General features: G+C 40.9%; 1 protein-coding gene across 2 annotated transcripts in view; it reads right to left on the reverse strand.

Moving 5' to 3' along the window:
* CACNA1D (calcium voltage-gated channel subunit alpha1 D) overlaps positions 1-15289 on the reverse strand; it is a 327298-nt gene that overhangs the window by 96913 nt on the left and 215096 nt on the right. For both annotated transcript variants that reach the window (XM_026650299.2, XM_026650300.2), the window contains exons 20-26: positions 14460-14519; positions 7061-7167; positions 5403-5490; positions 4683-4790; positions 4442-4494; positions 3919-4065; positions 897-1098 (exon numbers count right to left, since the gene is read on the reverse strand). In XM_026650299.2, coding sequence (XP_026506084.1) covers positions 897-1098; positions 3919-4065; positions 4442-4494; positions 4683-4790; positions 5403-5490; positions 7061-7167; positions 14460-14519 — 765 coding nt within the window. The remainder of the gene's footprint in view (positions 1-896; positions 1099-3918; positions 4066-4441; positions 4495-4682; positions 4791-5402; positions 5491-7060; positions 7168-14459; positions 14520-15289) is intronic.

Raw genomic sequence — 15289 nt, forward strand, 5'->3', positions numbered from 1 at the left:
GCCCCAAGCACCTGATTGCCAGGCTGGTGCCTGGAGCCGGCCCTGCCCACATACACACAACACACTCCCTGTCACACTCCACCCCCACATTTGAAAAGCACGCTGCAGCCACTTGCACACTGGGATAGCTACCACAATGCACTGCTCTCTGTGGTGTTGCAAGAGCTGCTAATCAGGGCCGCCCAGTGGGGGCGGGGGGCAAGTGGGGCAATTTGCCCCAGGCCCCGGGCCCCACAGGGGCTCCCACGACAATATAGTATTCTATGGTATTGCAACTTTTTTTTTATGGAAGGGGCCCCCAAAATTGCTTTGCCCCAGGCCCCCTGAATCCTCTGGGCAGCCCTGCTGCTAATGTGGCCACACCACTGCGCTTGCAGCTGACAGTGTAAACACACAGCAGCGCTTTCCCTGCTGCTGTCTCTGAGGGCTCGCTTAACTCCCAGCCTCTACATTGGCAAGTGTAATCATAGCCTTATTGCAGATCAGGCCTTAACACTGACCAGATTTTTAACTGTTTGAGGAGTGCTTAATATACCTAATTCATAGAGCATAATACATCAGTAATGCTACCCACTGTACCAGGTATGTTCTTGTTAAAATAGATGTTACAATGGAACATTAGTACTTCAAAGACCACTACTACTGTACAAAAATTACTCTAGTACAGCATTCTCTAGTCAAACAGTTAAGCCCAAGAAAGAGAATAATCTGATGACCTTTTACTCCAACTTTTAGAACCAGTTTTTACTAAAAAGCCTTTATTTGTACAGTGTAAGTAAGGCAGGTGTCTAGTGCCCTCTTCTGAAACCATAGCAGAATGGATGCTGGTTTTGTGCAATGTATGAATACAAAAGGAATAATTTTAGAAATGAAAAAAAAGCATTTTTTAGTTTAACCTGATTTTTGTCCAGCTCACAGTTCTTATACTCTTGTTCTCCCTGTTCTTGGAATGTAACAATGACAAAACCAACAAATATGTTCATCATAAAGAAGGCAATGATGATGATGTAGATGATGAAGAAGATGGAAATCTCCACTCTGTAGTTGTATACAGGGCCTATATTCTCTGCATTTGAGTCTATGGCTTTGTATAGCAGCCTGAAAAAGAAAAAAGAAAAAATTATGTTTTAACTGTTGTTAAAATGACAAAATCTGTAGATTATATTTTCACTTAGAGTCAGTGGATAGTAACTAGAAATTTATTCTACTTTATTTGAAGTTTACTAGCAAAAGTTTCTCCCGAAGGCCAAAACCTTTATGTGCTAACAATGGTTTCACTATTTAAAGGGGCAAGACTAAAGATCTCAGAAGATTAGTTGAAGTATAGCTAAAGAGACATTTGGCTGCAAGATCAGAACCTAAATATTATAAGATTCCTCTAATTTTAACAGGAACAACAACCCAAAAAACCCAAAAACAAATGCTCTAGTCAGGAGTCACTTGGTGCTCTGAAGATCAAATTTTTGGGCAGCCTCACACTGATATTCAATTTGCACCCCCAGCTTTAAAATGAAGTAGATTTAGCCTGCAAAAGGAAGCTTGAATGTTGACCAAAATGACTTAATGTGCATTACAAATGTGTGCACAGCCACTTTGACTGAGACACTGAATTGTGCTTGCCACAGTGATGTCACAAAATCAAAGACCAGAATGGAAAGCCTGTCCTTGAATATGTAGCCATTGTCCACAAAAGACTAGAAAGACAGTGAATACTGCCTGGAAGAATTACCTGGATACACAATCTAAGGAATATCCCAAACACATTGCACAGTTAAGACCCTCCCTCATTATTTCTGCTTCCTTGACTTATAAATGGCAAACCTGGTCTATTTCAGAAGCAGGTAGATTAAGAAATACAGACACTTCATGGACCGCATGCCATTGCCTGCATGCCTAAATGCAAAAGATGGAGGCAGGGAAGAAAGAAGTGCAATAAGAACTGCCGTATAAAGACTAGACTATTTTAGGGCTGCCAATTAATCACAGTTAACTCACGCAATTAACTCAAAAAATTAAATCGTGATTAATCACAGTTTTAGTCACACTGTTAAACACCAATTGAAATGTATTACATATTTTTGGATGTTTTCCTACATTTTCAAATATATTGATTTCAATTACAACACAGAATACAAAGTGTACAGTGCTAACTTTATACTATTATTTTTATTACAAATATTTGCACTGTAAAAATGATAAACAAAAGAAATAGTATTTTTCAATTCACCTCATAGAAGTACTGTAGTGCAATCCCTTTATCATGAAAGTGCAATTTACAAATGTAGATTTTTTTTGTTACATAACTGCACTCAAAAACAAAATAATATAAAACTTTAGAGCCTCCAAGTCCACTCAGTCCTACTTCTTGTTCAGCTAATCGCTAAGAGAAACAAGTTTGCTTACATTTACAGGAGATAATGCTGCCCGCTTCTTATTTACAATGTCACCTGTAAGTGAGAACAGGCATTTGCATGGCACTTTTGTAGCCAGCACTGCAAGGTATTTACGTGCTAGATATGCTAAACATTCGTTATGCCCCTTCATGCTTCGGCCACCATTCCAGAGGACATGCTTTCATGTTGACGATGCTTGTTAAAAAAATAATGCATACATTAAATTTGTGACTGAACTTCTTGGGGGAGAATTGTACATCTCTGGATCTGTTTTACCCGCATTCTGCCACATATTTCATGTTATAGCAGTCTCAGATGATGACCCAGCATGTTGTTCATTTTAAGAACACTTTCACTGCAGATCTGACAAAATGCAAAGAAGGTACCAATGTGAGATTTCTAAAGATAGCTACAACACTTGACCCAAGGTTTAAGAATCTGAAGTGCCTTCCAAAATCTGAGAGGGACGAGGTGTGGAACATGCTTTCAGAAGTCTTAAAAGAGCAATACTCAGATGCAGAAACTACAGAATCCAAACCACCACAAAAGAAAATCAACCTTCTGCTGGTGGCATCTGACTCAGATGATGAAAATGAACATGCGTCCCACGCTGCTTTGGATCTTTATCGAGCAGAACTCATCATCAGCATGGACGCATGTCCTCTGGAATGGTGGCCAAAGCATGAAGGGCCATATGAATATAAATATCTTGCGACATCAGCTACAACAGTGCTATGTGAACACCTGTTCTCACTTTCAGGTGACATTGTAAACAAGAAGCGGGCAGCATTATCTCCTGCAAACGTAAACAAACTTGTTCGTCTGAGCAATTGGCTGAACAAGAAGTAAGACTGAGTGGACTTGGAGGCTCTAAAATTTTACATTGTTTTATTTTTGAATGCAATTTTTTTGGTACATAATTCTACATTTGTAAGTTCAACTTTCATGATAAAGAGACTGCACTACAGTACTTGTATTAGGGGAACTGAAAAACACTATTTCTTTTGTTTTTTACAGTGCAAATATTTCTAATCACAAATTAATATAAAGTGAGCACTGTACACTTTGTATTTTGTGTTGAAATTGAAATAAATATATTTGAAAATGTAGAAAACATCCAAAAATATTTAAAAAATGGTATTCTATTATTGTTTAACAGTGCGATTAATCGCGATTAATTTTTTTTAATTGCACAATTAATCATGATTAATTTTTTTAATTGCCTGACAGCCTTAGACTATTTAGAATGTTTATAGGGCTGAATTCCCCCTTCATTAGTGACAATGAGGCTTTGTATACTTGAATAAGATCTGATCTTTCAAGGTGCCAAGTGCCACAATTCCCCTTGACATTAGTGTAAGTAAAGGGACCACACACGTCCCAGGATCAGGCCCATAATCTCAAGACTCTAAAAAGCGCAGGTGATTGTTTGCCATTCAGGAAGTGTCAGTGAAATTTTATTCAACTGTTTTGAGAAATGCAACATCTGTTAATGATATTATGGAAATACTGAATGTTCACTTACGCAGGCCAGCCTTCAAAGGTAGAAACAGTAAAAAGGGCCATCATAGCAGACAGGACATTGTCAAAGTTGAAATCACTGTTTTGCCAAACCCTTTCTCTGACCATTGGGTTATCAACATCTCCATCTTTATAAACAATGAATATTCCCCTGTGGAAGAAGAAAAGAAACAGAAACTGATTGTATAACACTTGGGAAGCATTCAATTAGTCACAGAATGATGCCATCTCTTCCCTGAGATATAGTTAATTGGTGCTGTCTGCTCCTGACTTCATGTGCTCTGTGACGTGCATTGGCTGCCTGCTAGTTTCTGGGTGGATTTTAAGGTGTTGGTTTTGACTTATAAAAAAACTAAATGGTTTGGAACCACCCTATCTGTGTTTGATGTGCTGGAGTTTGGTTTTATTTATAATTTTTTTAAGGTGCTCAGAGGCTTCAGGGTATGAATGCCTTATAAATCAACATATTATTATTGTTATCATTCAAAATAGTGTATATCTGATTTATAAAATGAAAGGGTTCTCACCGGCAATCCTCAGGATTCTGTTTCGCTTCATCAGTACACCGATAAAATTTTCCCTATTTATAAAACAAAAGATGTAGATGGAATGTAGGGCATAAAAATTAACTAAACTTAGAACCTGATCCTGTGATTGGCTCATCACGGGTACAACCCAGTTCCAACACAGAACCCTACTGAAGTCAGTTGGAAGGCCTTGGTGCAGGGATCAGGCCTGAATGTGTTTTGAAGGAATTCATTTATTTACCTTAAAAAGCTGTACACCAATACAGGCGAACATGAACTGGAGCAGAGTTGTGACAATCATGATATTACCAATAGTTCTAATAGCAACAAAGACACACTGAACAACATGCTGTGAATAAATGGGAAAAAGAAAAGGATTTTAGTCCAATTTAATTTTGTTACTTGGCATTATTGTAGAAAAATGTACACTGCATTAGCAACACAAATTTTCTTAGATTTATAAGAAAAATTATATATTCTTCTATATTTATAAAAATATATTTATATATTCACTTTATAAATTAATCAGTTAGAAAATACTCATTTAATGTTCATAGAATTAATTTAATGCTGCTACCAGAAATTAGCATGATTTTCTGAATGTATCAGTAGTCTGTTGAAAGTAGGCCACTTCAGATCTTAAAGTGATAGGCAGTACATATACACAGTGGAATTGCAATGAATAAATTGCAATGATATTTAGCTTGTTGCACGCATTATATGCCAAAATCTGCCTTCAGTGATGCTGGTGATGCTCCAGATTTAAACTGCTGTGACTTAGAGCAGGATTTGGACTAGCATATTTAAGAATCAAAAACTGATTTAGGGCCCAGTCCTGTGTCCTTATCCAGGTAAATCCTTTGGCTTATCCTTTGGCTTCAGTGGGGGTTTTGCCTGCACTAGGATTGCAGAATATCAGGGCAATAGAAACATAACTTGGAAAAAAAATACAAATAAAAACCTTAAGTCCTTTTGCTCTGTTTATTGCCCTTAGAGGCCTCAAGACTCTTAAAACTCTCAGAATCTTCACAACTGAGATAGCACTTGATCTAATGGGGGGGAAAAAAGCAAGCATTAGCCTGTTATTTCCTAAGTTTATTATTTTTCAATTGACTTATTCTCTTACTAAAATTATCTATGTTCATGCAGTTCCCTTCTAGAAGGAAAAATTCTTATTTACTCCTCGGAGTAAATAAATATTTTGTAAATTAGCATTTTGAAATACATCTCAGCTTCTTACTGTTATCAAAAACACCAATTTAATTTCTCAAACATACCATGTGAGTGTCTTGGCTTCAGGAACAACTTAGGAATTAGTAGCACATGGGCTGGTCATACACTGTAGATCAGGTATGTTTTGTCATTGGGGAAAGATACTGGCCAAAGCATTCTGCGGTATTTCTGACAAACTAAGGGCTCTACCCTGTGAGATGCTGAGAGCCTGCTGCAAGATGCTGAGCACCATCAGCTCCAATCAAGCAGAGCTGGAAATTTTCAGTACCACAAAAAAGATGCTCAGCATCTCGTATGACTGGGCCCTTCATTTGTCAGAGAGAGATAATACAGAGCATTTTGCTCAGTGCTAAGTAGCATGGACTGGAGTTTCAGATGGGGTGGTACCACCTGGCTTGTTGAATAACATAATTAATGAGATACTAGAGCAGCCAGTGATAGGTAGAGTAGTAGAATAAAAATTGAGGAACAAGTTAATGACGCCCCACTCTTGTTCATTTCTAAGTCAATGGGAATTTTACAGTTGATTTCAAGTGCAGAAGAATGGAGCCCTCTACAAAGTAGTGGGAGCTGGAGCCTATTCTTAGATGGTTGTGGCTTGCCTGATCACAAGGGGTAAAAAAATCTCTCTTCACCACCAATTATAGTCCTAAATAGCACAAGGCTACTAACTATTTTGTCACGGAGATCACGGCAGTCTCAGTAATTGTGAATTTTAAGAAAGTCTGCGATCCCTGCAGTGGCCAGTGACGGTGTCTTTCCCCTCCAGGTTGCAACCTGGCCCACATGGTTACAGCACCACTCAGGTTTGGTGTATCTGCCCCTCCATAGATGGAAACAGAGGGACAGATACGCCAAACCCGAATGGTGCTGTGACCACATGGGTGTGGTTGCAATGCCTAGAACAGGGAGCTGGACCCAGCCCCACAGGACAGGAGCTACTGCTGCAGAGTGAGCGTGGGGTGGGCTCACTCTCCAACAGCACCCCACCCTGCATGACACATACTTCTTTTCCTGCACCTCTGCCATGCAATGTATTAACATTTTCTCTGAAAAAATCATAGCCTTATGCATAAGCTGCAACATACCAAGGAGTAGCCCTGTGAGTTACCGCTCTGAGGCACAATGCCCTCAGCTTATCCTGCTCTGGTGTGAAGGTAGGGAAGTAGTAATTTACTGCTGGCCCATACTAGAATTATAACATTTTCTATGCCACATGTTATTGCTCTGGGGATGGAGGGGGAGTAACTGAATGCTAATCCTGCACACCCAGACCCAAGGTATGAATAAAGGTGGCAGAATCTAATCCCTTACAAAGGGCCACTTTTACTTTAAAACCCCCAAGGAAAAAATAAAGGCCATTTAAAGTGTAACTGTAATACTTACTGAATCCCAAACGACACCAGAGAAACACCCACAACTAGCAAATCCAGCAAATTGAAGTAATTCCTGCAGAAAGATCCTTTGTGAAGGAATGCTCCAAAAGCTGTCATCTAAAAATAGAATTGTTACACATTTACTCTCTGTTTTTCTTCATTTAAACCGAAATTTAGGCTGTTTACAAGTCACCTGTTGAGGGTGCAAATGTACAATCAAATATTTTATCTGTTACAATAATTAATATACAAAAACCGTCTGAATATATATTCCTCCAAATTAAACAATTTGCACTTAAGCAACAGAACCAGATGTGTTAATTGTTCCTGATATCAAAATGTTACACTTCTGTGTGTGCACAAAAGCTGACCTGATTAGGCCTTTACCATAGCACTGTAAAGGGGCTGCAAAAGCTGGGAGAAAAATCTCATGCAGAAGCAGTGTAGTGCTGTTATATGAGGCCTTAGGCTGCCCCCACTGTAGGGGATGTGCTGGCTCACAAAGGGGTGCATCAGGGGATAGACGAGGGAGTGGCTGTAGTGCTGAGGGCGACAGCCCTTCCCGTCTGTGAAGTAGCCCACAGGTAGCTATCGAGAGGTTGCAGTTAATTAGAGCAGCCCCTGTTCCATATTATGCTAGAGACTGCCCTGGCCTTGGGTGCAGGCAGAATTTGGGCAGCACAGAGATGTCCTCAAGTGGTACAAAACACTCAAGTCTATTGTAAATATTTCTAACTTAATTAAGGTTATATATTGGTTCAAAAATGGATAGATGGAAACCTATTAAACCAATTATAAACATAAAACAGGCATTTCAAATAGAATTTTCTTTTTATGTATGGATTTTAATGGGTGTAGATTGTACCACACCTAATCTGAACAAAAATTGTGGGTACTGTCAAAATACCTGGTAGTCAGATAGATCCAATTCATCTACTATGTGACTACAGGATCTAAATACCTATTGGGAATTGCTGAGCACCCTCAACTACCATTGATTTCAAGGAGAATTGAGGGCACTCAGTACCTCTCAGGAAGTGCTTGTTATTATCTCACAGTACTGGGCCAGTAATTCCCATTCATTAGCTAGAAAGAAAAAGCTGCCAACCTATAACATGGTGGTCTCGCCCTTTAGGGTATGTTTACACAGCACACAAGCCTCTGAGCCCAGGTTGATAGACTTGGGTTCACGGGGCTCATGTTAAAAATAGCAGTATAAACGTTGCAGTTTGGACTGCAGCTTGGGCTCTGAAGCCTTGGGATGGGGATAGCCCCTGATCTCCTGCCCAAGTGCTGTCTGCACAGCTATTTTTGGCACTGTAGCATGAGTCTTGACTCTGGCTTGGAGGCTCACTTCCGCAGGCTGTCACTGGCTATGTAAGGAGCAAGAGGCCAGGGAACAGCTGGCTCTGTTCTGGAGGAAAGCCCATCAGGCATGGTCCTGGGAACCAGCAGACCCTGCTGAACAACACTCAACTGGGTCTGTAGTGAGGCGGTGGGATACCCCACAGCCCTGCAGAGGGACGAGCCTCCCCTAGCACCAACGTGGGTGGAGCCAGTGGATCCTGCGCCTGCCAACCCCAGAGGTCACGGCGCAGGACTGGAAGTTTAAAAGCCCAACTGCAGAGCTCACTTGAGAGACTGGCGCCGGAGAGGCCAGATGCCTGTGGCCTAGCTCTGGGTTGGGAGATGCCAGCAGGCTACGGCCAACCCGAGGACTGGCCGGGCCAACCAAGCCTACCCCTGGCCAGCTACCCCGAGGAGCAGCCGAGCCTACCCCTTGCCAGCTACCCTGAGGAGCAACTGAGCCTACCCCTCGCCAGTTACCCGGAGGAACCGATGGTGCTGGAGACCTCTGAGGACACCGCCCTAACCCAGGTACCTTACGAGGGGGAGTCCGGAAGTAGCCCGGGGGCAGCCGACCCTGGTCTGGCCGCAGCACTGCCAGAACCAATGTCAGTGTGTTGCGGTCAGGATCCCCACTGACACAGCAGCGAGTCTTCTGCCGCTGCTAGGGCCCCGGGCTGGGATGCAGTGGAGTGGGTGGGCCTGCGTCCCCCCTGCCACCCCACTCACGGGTGGCAGTCTCACTCTCACACCAGACGCTCAGAACTAGGAGATCCTGACTGTTTGTTTACTGACCAGCCCTAACCCAGGGCTTGGACCCATAGCGAACTATTGCAAGGCGGTGGGATACCCCACGGCCCCGCAGAGGGACGAGCCTCGGCCGAGCCCTTCTACACGGTCTGATTCCCAGCTGGAGGTTATAAATGAGGACCCCAGCTCCGGGAGGAGGAGAGAGGCACACATTCTCCTGTGGTTGCAGCAGAAGGCTGCAGGAAGGCCACACAGACCCAACTCCTAGGCTGGGAAGGTCCAGACCCTTCAGTTACCAGAGAGGCCAGACGCCCCACGGTCTCATCTAAGAACAAGACTATTAATTTTGTTATTGTCCTATATTTCCTTTTTGTTTTGTGTTGGAGACTAAACAGAGCGCTGAGGAAAGGGGCTATAAACTGAACTGGGAGTGGTTGTTTGTCCCAGGCTTGTGATGAGCTCCATCAGTGAACACCTTAAAAAGAGATTCCACAAGTTATAAGTATACGTGTCCTACAACATAGATCACTGTTTATGGGCTTGACTCTTGCAGCCCTTTCATACAAGAGCTCTTGTTAGCTTCAGTGGGCATTACATGCCTGAAAAGGGCTGCTGGATCCAGAGACTGTTCTTTCTTTTATATGTCCTTCTGTTCTCATCTTCCTGTTAATCTTTCCCTCTTTGTGATCCAAATGTTGCTCACCTGCTAAATATCCCCAAAGGTAGAAGAACAAAAACCTAGACTTAATACAAGCCCAAGGCTTATTGAAGTGAGATGTATGGAGACAATAAAGTCTACATAATATTCACAACTGTATTCTTACATGATCATATAGAGCACATCCTCTACCTATCCATATGTCTGTCTGTCTATTCATTCCATCTCCATCACCATAAGGTGTGAGCACCTTCATAGTTAGTGTAACGTGGGACACTCCCACATTGAAAGATACAGTTGTATCAAAAGACAGATCTAAGTCTCCTCATTTTTATATGGCTGCCCTCTGCTTTAATAATTAATTATAAGTCCCTTTTAAAGTCTTTGACAAAAACCATTATGCGAAAAACCCAGCTTGTTCTTTAAAAGGGTGAAGGTCAAGGGTAAGGCTAGGAAGTGGATGAGAAGAGTTGAACATTGTTGCAGCTCTCACTCAATGGAAGCTCAGTAGTTGCCCAGAATGTATTCAACAGGACAAGCGTCTACTGCTCTGTGCCCAGCTAGGGTTGCTGTCTCTTTCTTTGGCACAAAATTCCACAGGAGTGCTGACTGGCCTACATAGGTATGCCATTGGCAGAACTGGGGCAGGGGCAGAAGTCTCCCTCTGTCCCCTCTGCACTGCTCCAGCAGAGCAAACAGGATGGAAAGCTGGTTTAAAGAAACAGCTGGGATTCCCGCTGTGTAGTGGAATCCTTGGTTGGCATAAGTTTGTATAGTTGCTTCTGTATTCAGTCTTGACCCCCACATGGGAACATATTGGAGTGGTTGTGGCGCCAGTGAAATGGACCATAAGTGTTGTTCCAGCTGATGAAAGTTAGACTAGCCCAGAAACTACTTTGACTTGCAACAGGAGCTAAACTAGCCCCAGTTCCCCCATAATTAAGGTTGAATTGGGTATTCTCATTTAAAGCAGAGACTCAATGTCTATGCATCCGAAGAAGTGGGCTGTAGCCCATGAAAGCTTATGCTCAAATAAATTTGTTAGTCTCTAAGGTGCCACAAATACTCCTGTTCTTTTTGAGGATACAGACTAACATGGCTGCTACTCTGAAATTTGTTATGTATGAAAATAATATTACATATCCTCCCCCATCCCCCAACTTACTGCACTTACTCTTTGAGATCAGAATAAATTTTCTGAAAATTTACTTCTAGTGATACTACATGATAATGATAGAGGCTTTTTAAACATTGATGATCCCACATTAGATTATACTTACATTTTAAAGAGTTTTTAATTCTGCCCCTCCCCCAGTGGTGTCACTACAGGGCAGAGTTAAGGTTGCATGTGTGCTTTAGCTGCGTATTTCTGTATCTTACTATGGATTTCTTTATGTTTTAACCTTAACTCTGAATTTTTTGTTTTAATGCTTGTTTTGGGGATGATTGTAACATTCTTGTAATATAGTTAACCCTTAAGTTACATTAACTCCAGTTTTACCTTTTTTTTTGGTCTGGAATTTAAATGAGATGTGCATTATTGTACCATAATGTTTACTACATGTTTAACCCTGAATTAACTCTTGTTGTGTGTGTTTAGCAACAGGACTTGGCATTGCAGAAAGCACAGTGCAAAACCCAGCACGGACAGTATGGAGAGCTCTAATCATAAGCAAGCATAGCCAAAGTTTGAGACATGTTAGTACAGCAAGGCATTGCAAATGTACATGCCACATTCTGATTACGTATTACCATCTTTTAAGGTTCCGTTCATTTTCCTCTACAACTACACTTGGATTACACTGCAAGACACAACCCACTGGAGAATACAGAATCAGGAGTCTCCGCATTTTTCACTGAGCAAATCCTTTGTGGGTGCGTCTGAGTCATGGAGGGCACATGAGTGTGAGAACCCTTCCTGACACTTTAACAGTGCTGCCTAAGCTGCAAATAGATCCACATAGTTGCTGAACAACTGAATTATTTTTATTTTAGCCTGTCACATAGGGGAGAGGTAAGCTACATACTTGGCAGTTGCTTAACATGTGTTAGCTTCTTGTGACCACTGCACCTCTGCAGGATCAAGTGCAGAACTTAATAGAATTGAACAGTAGTTTAAAGGTGACCAGGAACACAAAAGGAGATTTCCCAGTCAGGGGATATAAGTTGCTGTCAGAGAATATAGAGGACAGGCCTCCATTTAGCTCCCAGCAGTCCACAAAAAATCCTGTAGAGCCAGTAGACACTTCCTGGGTGTATTCAGCCCAGATATGGACCAAAGTCATCCTTCAGATAACTCCATTGATTAACGAATGCCCTAAACAGAGCTCCACAGTCAAAAAGACCCTCACTAATCTACTTCAGTTTCTTGGATTTAGGAGTGACCAGTTTCACTAGTGCCAGGAACAGATTCTTCAGAGGATCCTGAAATTTAGTGGAGTCACTGTTGGTATGACCGAAAATGAAAAAGGAGATGATGGAGAGGGGGGGAGGGGAAGAATAGAAACCTACTAGGTCTGTGGGTGATGACTGAAGGACAAGTACAAATGTCGTCTACAGCATCTATTCTAGGATTTTGTTGAGTCTCCTTTCAGAGTCCCCAGCAATGGTGCTTCCACTATTTTTCTTGAGTGATTCTTCCACAGTCTAATAGATCTCAATGTCAAGAAGATATTTATGATCATTAGTATGAATTTTCCTTTTTTAATGTATTCCTTTACACCTAGTTACATCCCCTTGCACCATGCTAATTCCTCTCTCTTCTTGGAGAAATGCAACCAGAACTGAAGATGTGGGAACAGGGGTTGATACAGCCTGCTGCTCAAAGGATACAGACATTCTACTAACTCCTATCTGCCTTGGAAAGGATGGTATCACTTTTAATGAGGTAAGTGGGTTCCTCGAGTTCAGAGGTTTTGCAAGTAGCTTGATCCAACTTTGATGTTTTGTCAAATGTATAATTCTCTCTGCTCATTTCTCAGCATTGCTTTGATTTAACAATGGCAAGGACCGTAGGAGGTTTTCACCTTCCTGGGCAGCATGGAGCTTGGATCATCTGCTGGGATCATCTGGGCATGTCTCACCTGATCAGTTCCCTGCCATTGCAGTACATTGGTGACCCCTTGGTTCTCCCGTTCTCTGTCTGGGGCTCACAGCAGTTTCATCCCCTAGGGACTGAAATGCTAACCCAAGTTATCGGACTCAATATAGGGGTATCTGGGTGAAATTTAATGTCCTGTGTTACACAGGAGGTCAGACTAGATGATCTAATGGTCCCTTCTAGCCTTAAACTCTATGGAATTATGAAATAACAAATAATAAAAATACTTAGTACTTATTCTAGCATTCTACATCTTCAGAGCTCTTTACAACTATTAACTAATTTACTATTTTATTAGCAGGCTCCTCATTACTAATATAAGAAATCATGGGATTTCATAAGCAGGAGTAGGTGAACATTTACAAACACAAAAATAGTTTACTATATAAAATACAGCTTATCTTGTAAACAGCCCAAATATTGCATTATCTGGTATTAATCAAAATGCACTGTGAAAAGAACAAACCAATATGAACAAAGCTGGTAGAAGAGTTTTTGTTATGCTTAATCCCCAGCTGGAAATGCAAAGTTTATGTACGGAGTCTTAAGGTACCAGAAATTCACTGGTATATGTCAGGGCTAGTCAACAAGTGACTTATGGCTGTTGTTCATTGCATGAAGCTTTCAAGCTTCTTGTGATGGCTATAAAATGTATATAGCTCTAAAGAAGTGTTTTATACATTTCTAATTATTCTTCATGATTCATTCTCCATTTGTCACCTAGCCAGCACCAGGTAAACATAAACCCTAGTTTTACTGCTGCTTTGCTGGAGTAATCTTCATAGATCTAAAAGTTGAGTAGCCCTGGTGTATGGTCTTAATAATCAGCACACAAACTGTACATTCAAATACCAGTTTGGAACTCATGCATAGGTAATACATTTAAGCAAGCATATTTATGCCTTTCTGAGTATTTGAATGTATGCCCAAGATAAGATAAAAAGCAAAGTATCTTAGACTATAAATAAACGCAAGATATCTTGCAAGTCCTGTTGCAAGAAAATAGTTGTCTACTATTTTAGCTCTATGAATATAGTTCAGCAAGAGAAATGAGAAAATCCATGCTCCCTCTTTAAAAGATTTATGATCTTTTTGGAAATGCCAGAACAAGGAGGAGGAAAGCTCATGCGCAGCGAATTATTTTTCCCTTTTCTGACAAACTGTAAGTGTAAAAAAGGGTAAAAAATGAATTATTAAATTGATGTGATGATAAAAAGTAGCTTCTACATGCACCCAAAGGTCAAAGATAACCAATCAAAACTATGAGATATTGTCAAATTAAAAAATCCCTTGGTTTGAAAGAGTTTAGCTTTGATCGTTTAGGGAAAAGGTGGAGAACACTTCAAGTGCCTTTTCTTGGCAGGTGACACACAAGGAAAATCCTTTTAAACAAACTTCTTTATAAACCTGTTACCTTCAAAATGATCTCAAATGTAAACATACTAGTGAAGACATAATCTGCATACCCTAGGATCTGGAAGGTAAACAAAAAGTTACAAACATTATTGCTAAAGCTGCTGTTGAGCTAACAAGGATCAATTAACAATTCATTACCTTTAACAGGATTTCAACAGTAAAGATGGCTGTGAAAGCATAGTCAAAGTAACCAAGTATCTGCAAGGTATAATATGTGCCACAGTAAGAAATCCATCTATAAATAAATATTTACAATTTAGATCACATGCACAAAAATACCTACTTTAATCTAAAAATTTAGTTGGGAAATGTAGGCAAAGTAATTTAAAGTTTAGTTGCTGTGTAACTATTTTTTGTTTAATTTAAAGTTCATTAGAAGCTACTAAGTTCAAAGTGAGATTTCTTCTATCATAAAATGATAGGACCAAATATGCAATATTTTCTTTCAATTCAGACCTTTCTCCTAGGGCCCTACCAAATTCACAGCCATGAAAAATGAATCACGGACCATGAAATCTGATCTCCCCCATGAAATCTGGTCTTTTGTGTATATAGTATACAGATTTCACATGGGAAACCAGCGTTTCTCAAACAGGAGGTCCTGACCCAAAAGGGGGCTGTAGGGGGTTGCAAGGTTACTGTAGGGGGGTCATGGTATTGCCACCTTTACTTCTGTGCTGCCTTCAGAGCTAGGTGGCCGGAGAGCGGTGGCTGCTGGCCAAATGCCCAGCTCTGAAGGCAGCACCCTGCCACCAGCAGCGCAGAAGTAAGAGTGACAATATTGAGACTCCCCTACAATAACCTTGCGACCCTCCCCGACAACATCATTTTGGGTCAGGACCCCTATAGTTACAACACCTTGGAATTTCAGATTTAAATATATGAAATTATGAAATTTATGATTTTTAAAATCCTATGACTGTGAAATTGACCAAAATGGACTGTGAATTTGGTAGGGCCCTACCTAT

This window comes from Terrapene carolina, unplaced genomic scaffold (genome assembly GCF_002925995.2).
Source record: "Terrapene carolina triunguis isolate 2854851 unplaced genomic scaffold, T_m_triunguis-2.0 Scaffold89, whole genome shotgun sequence".
Taxonomy (NCBI): Eukaryota; Metazoa; Chordata; order Testudines; family Emydidae; genus Terrapene; species Terrapene triunguis.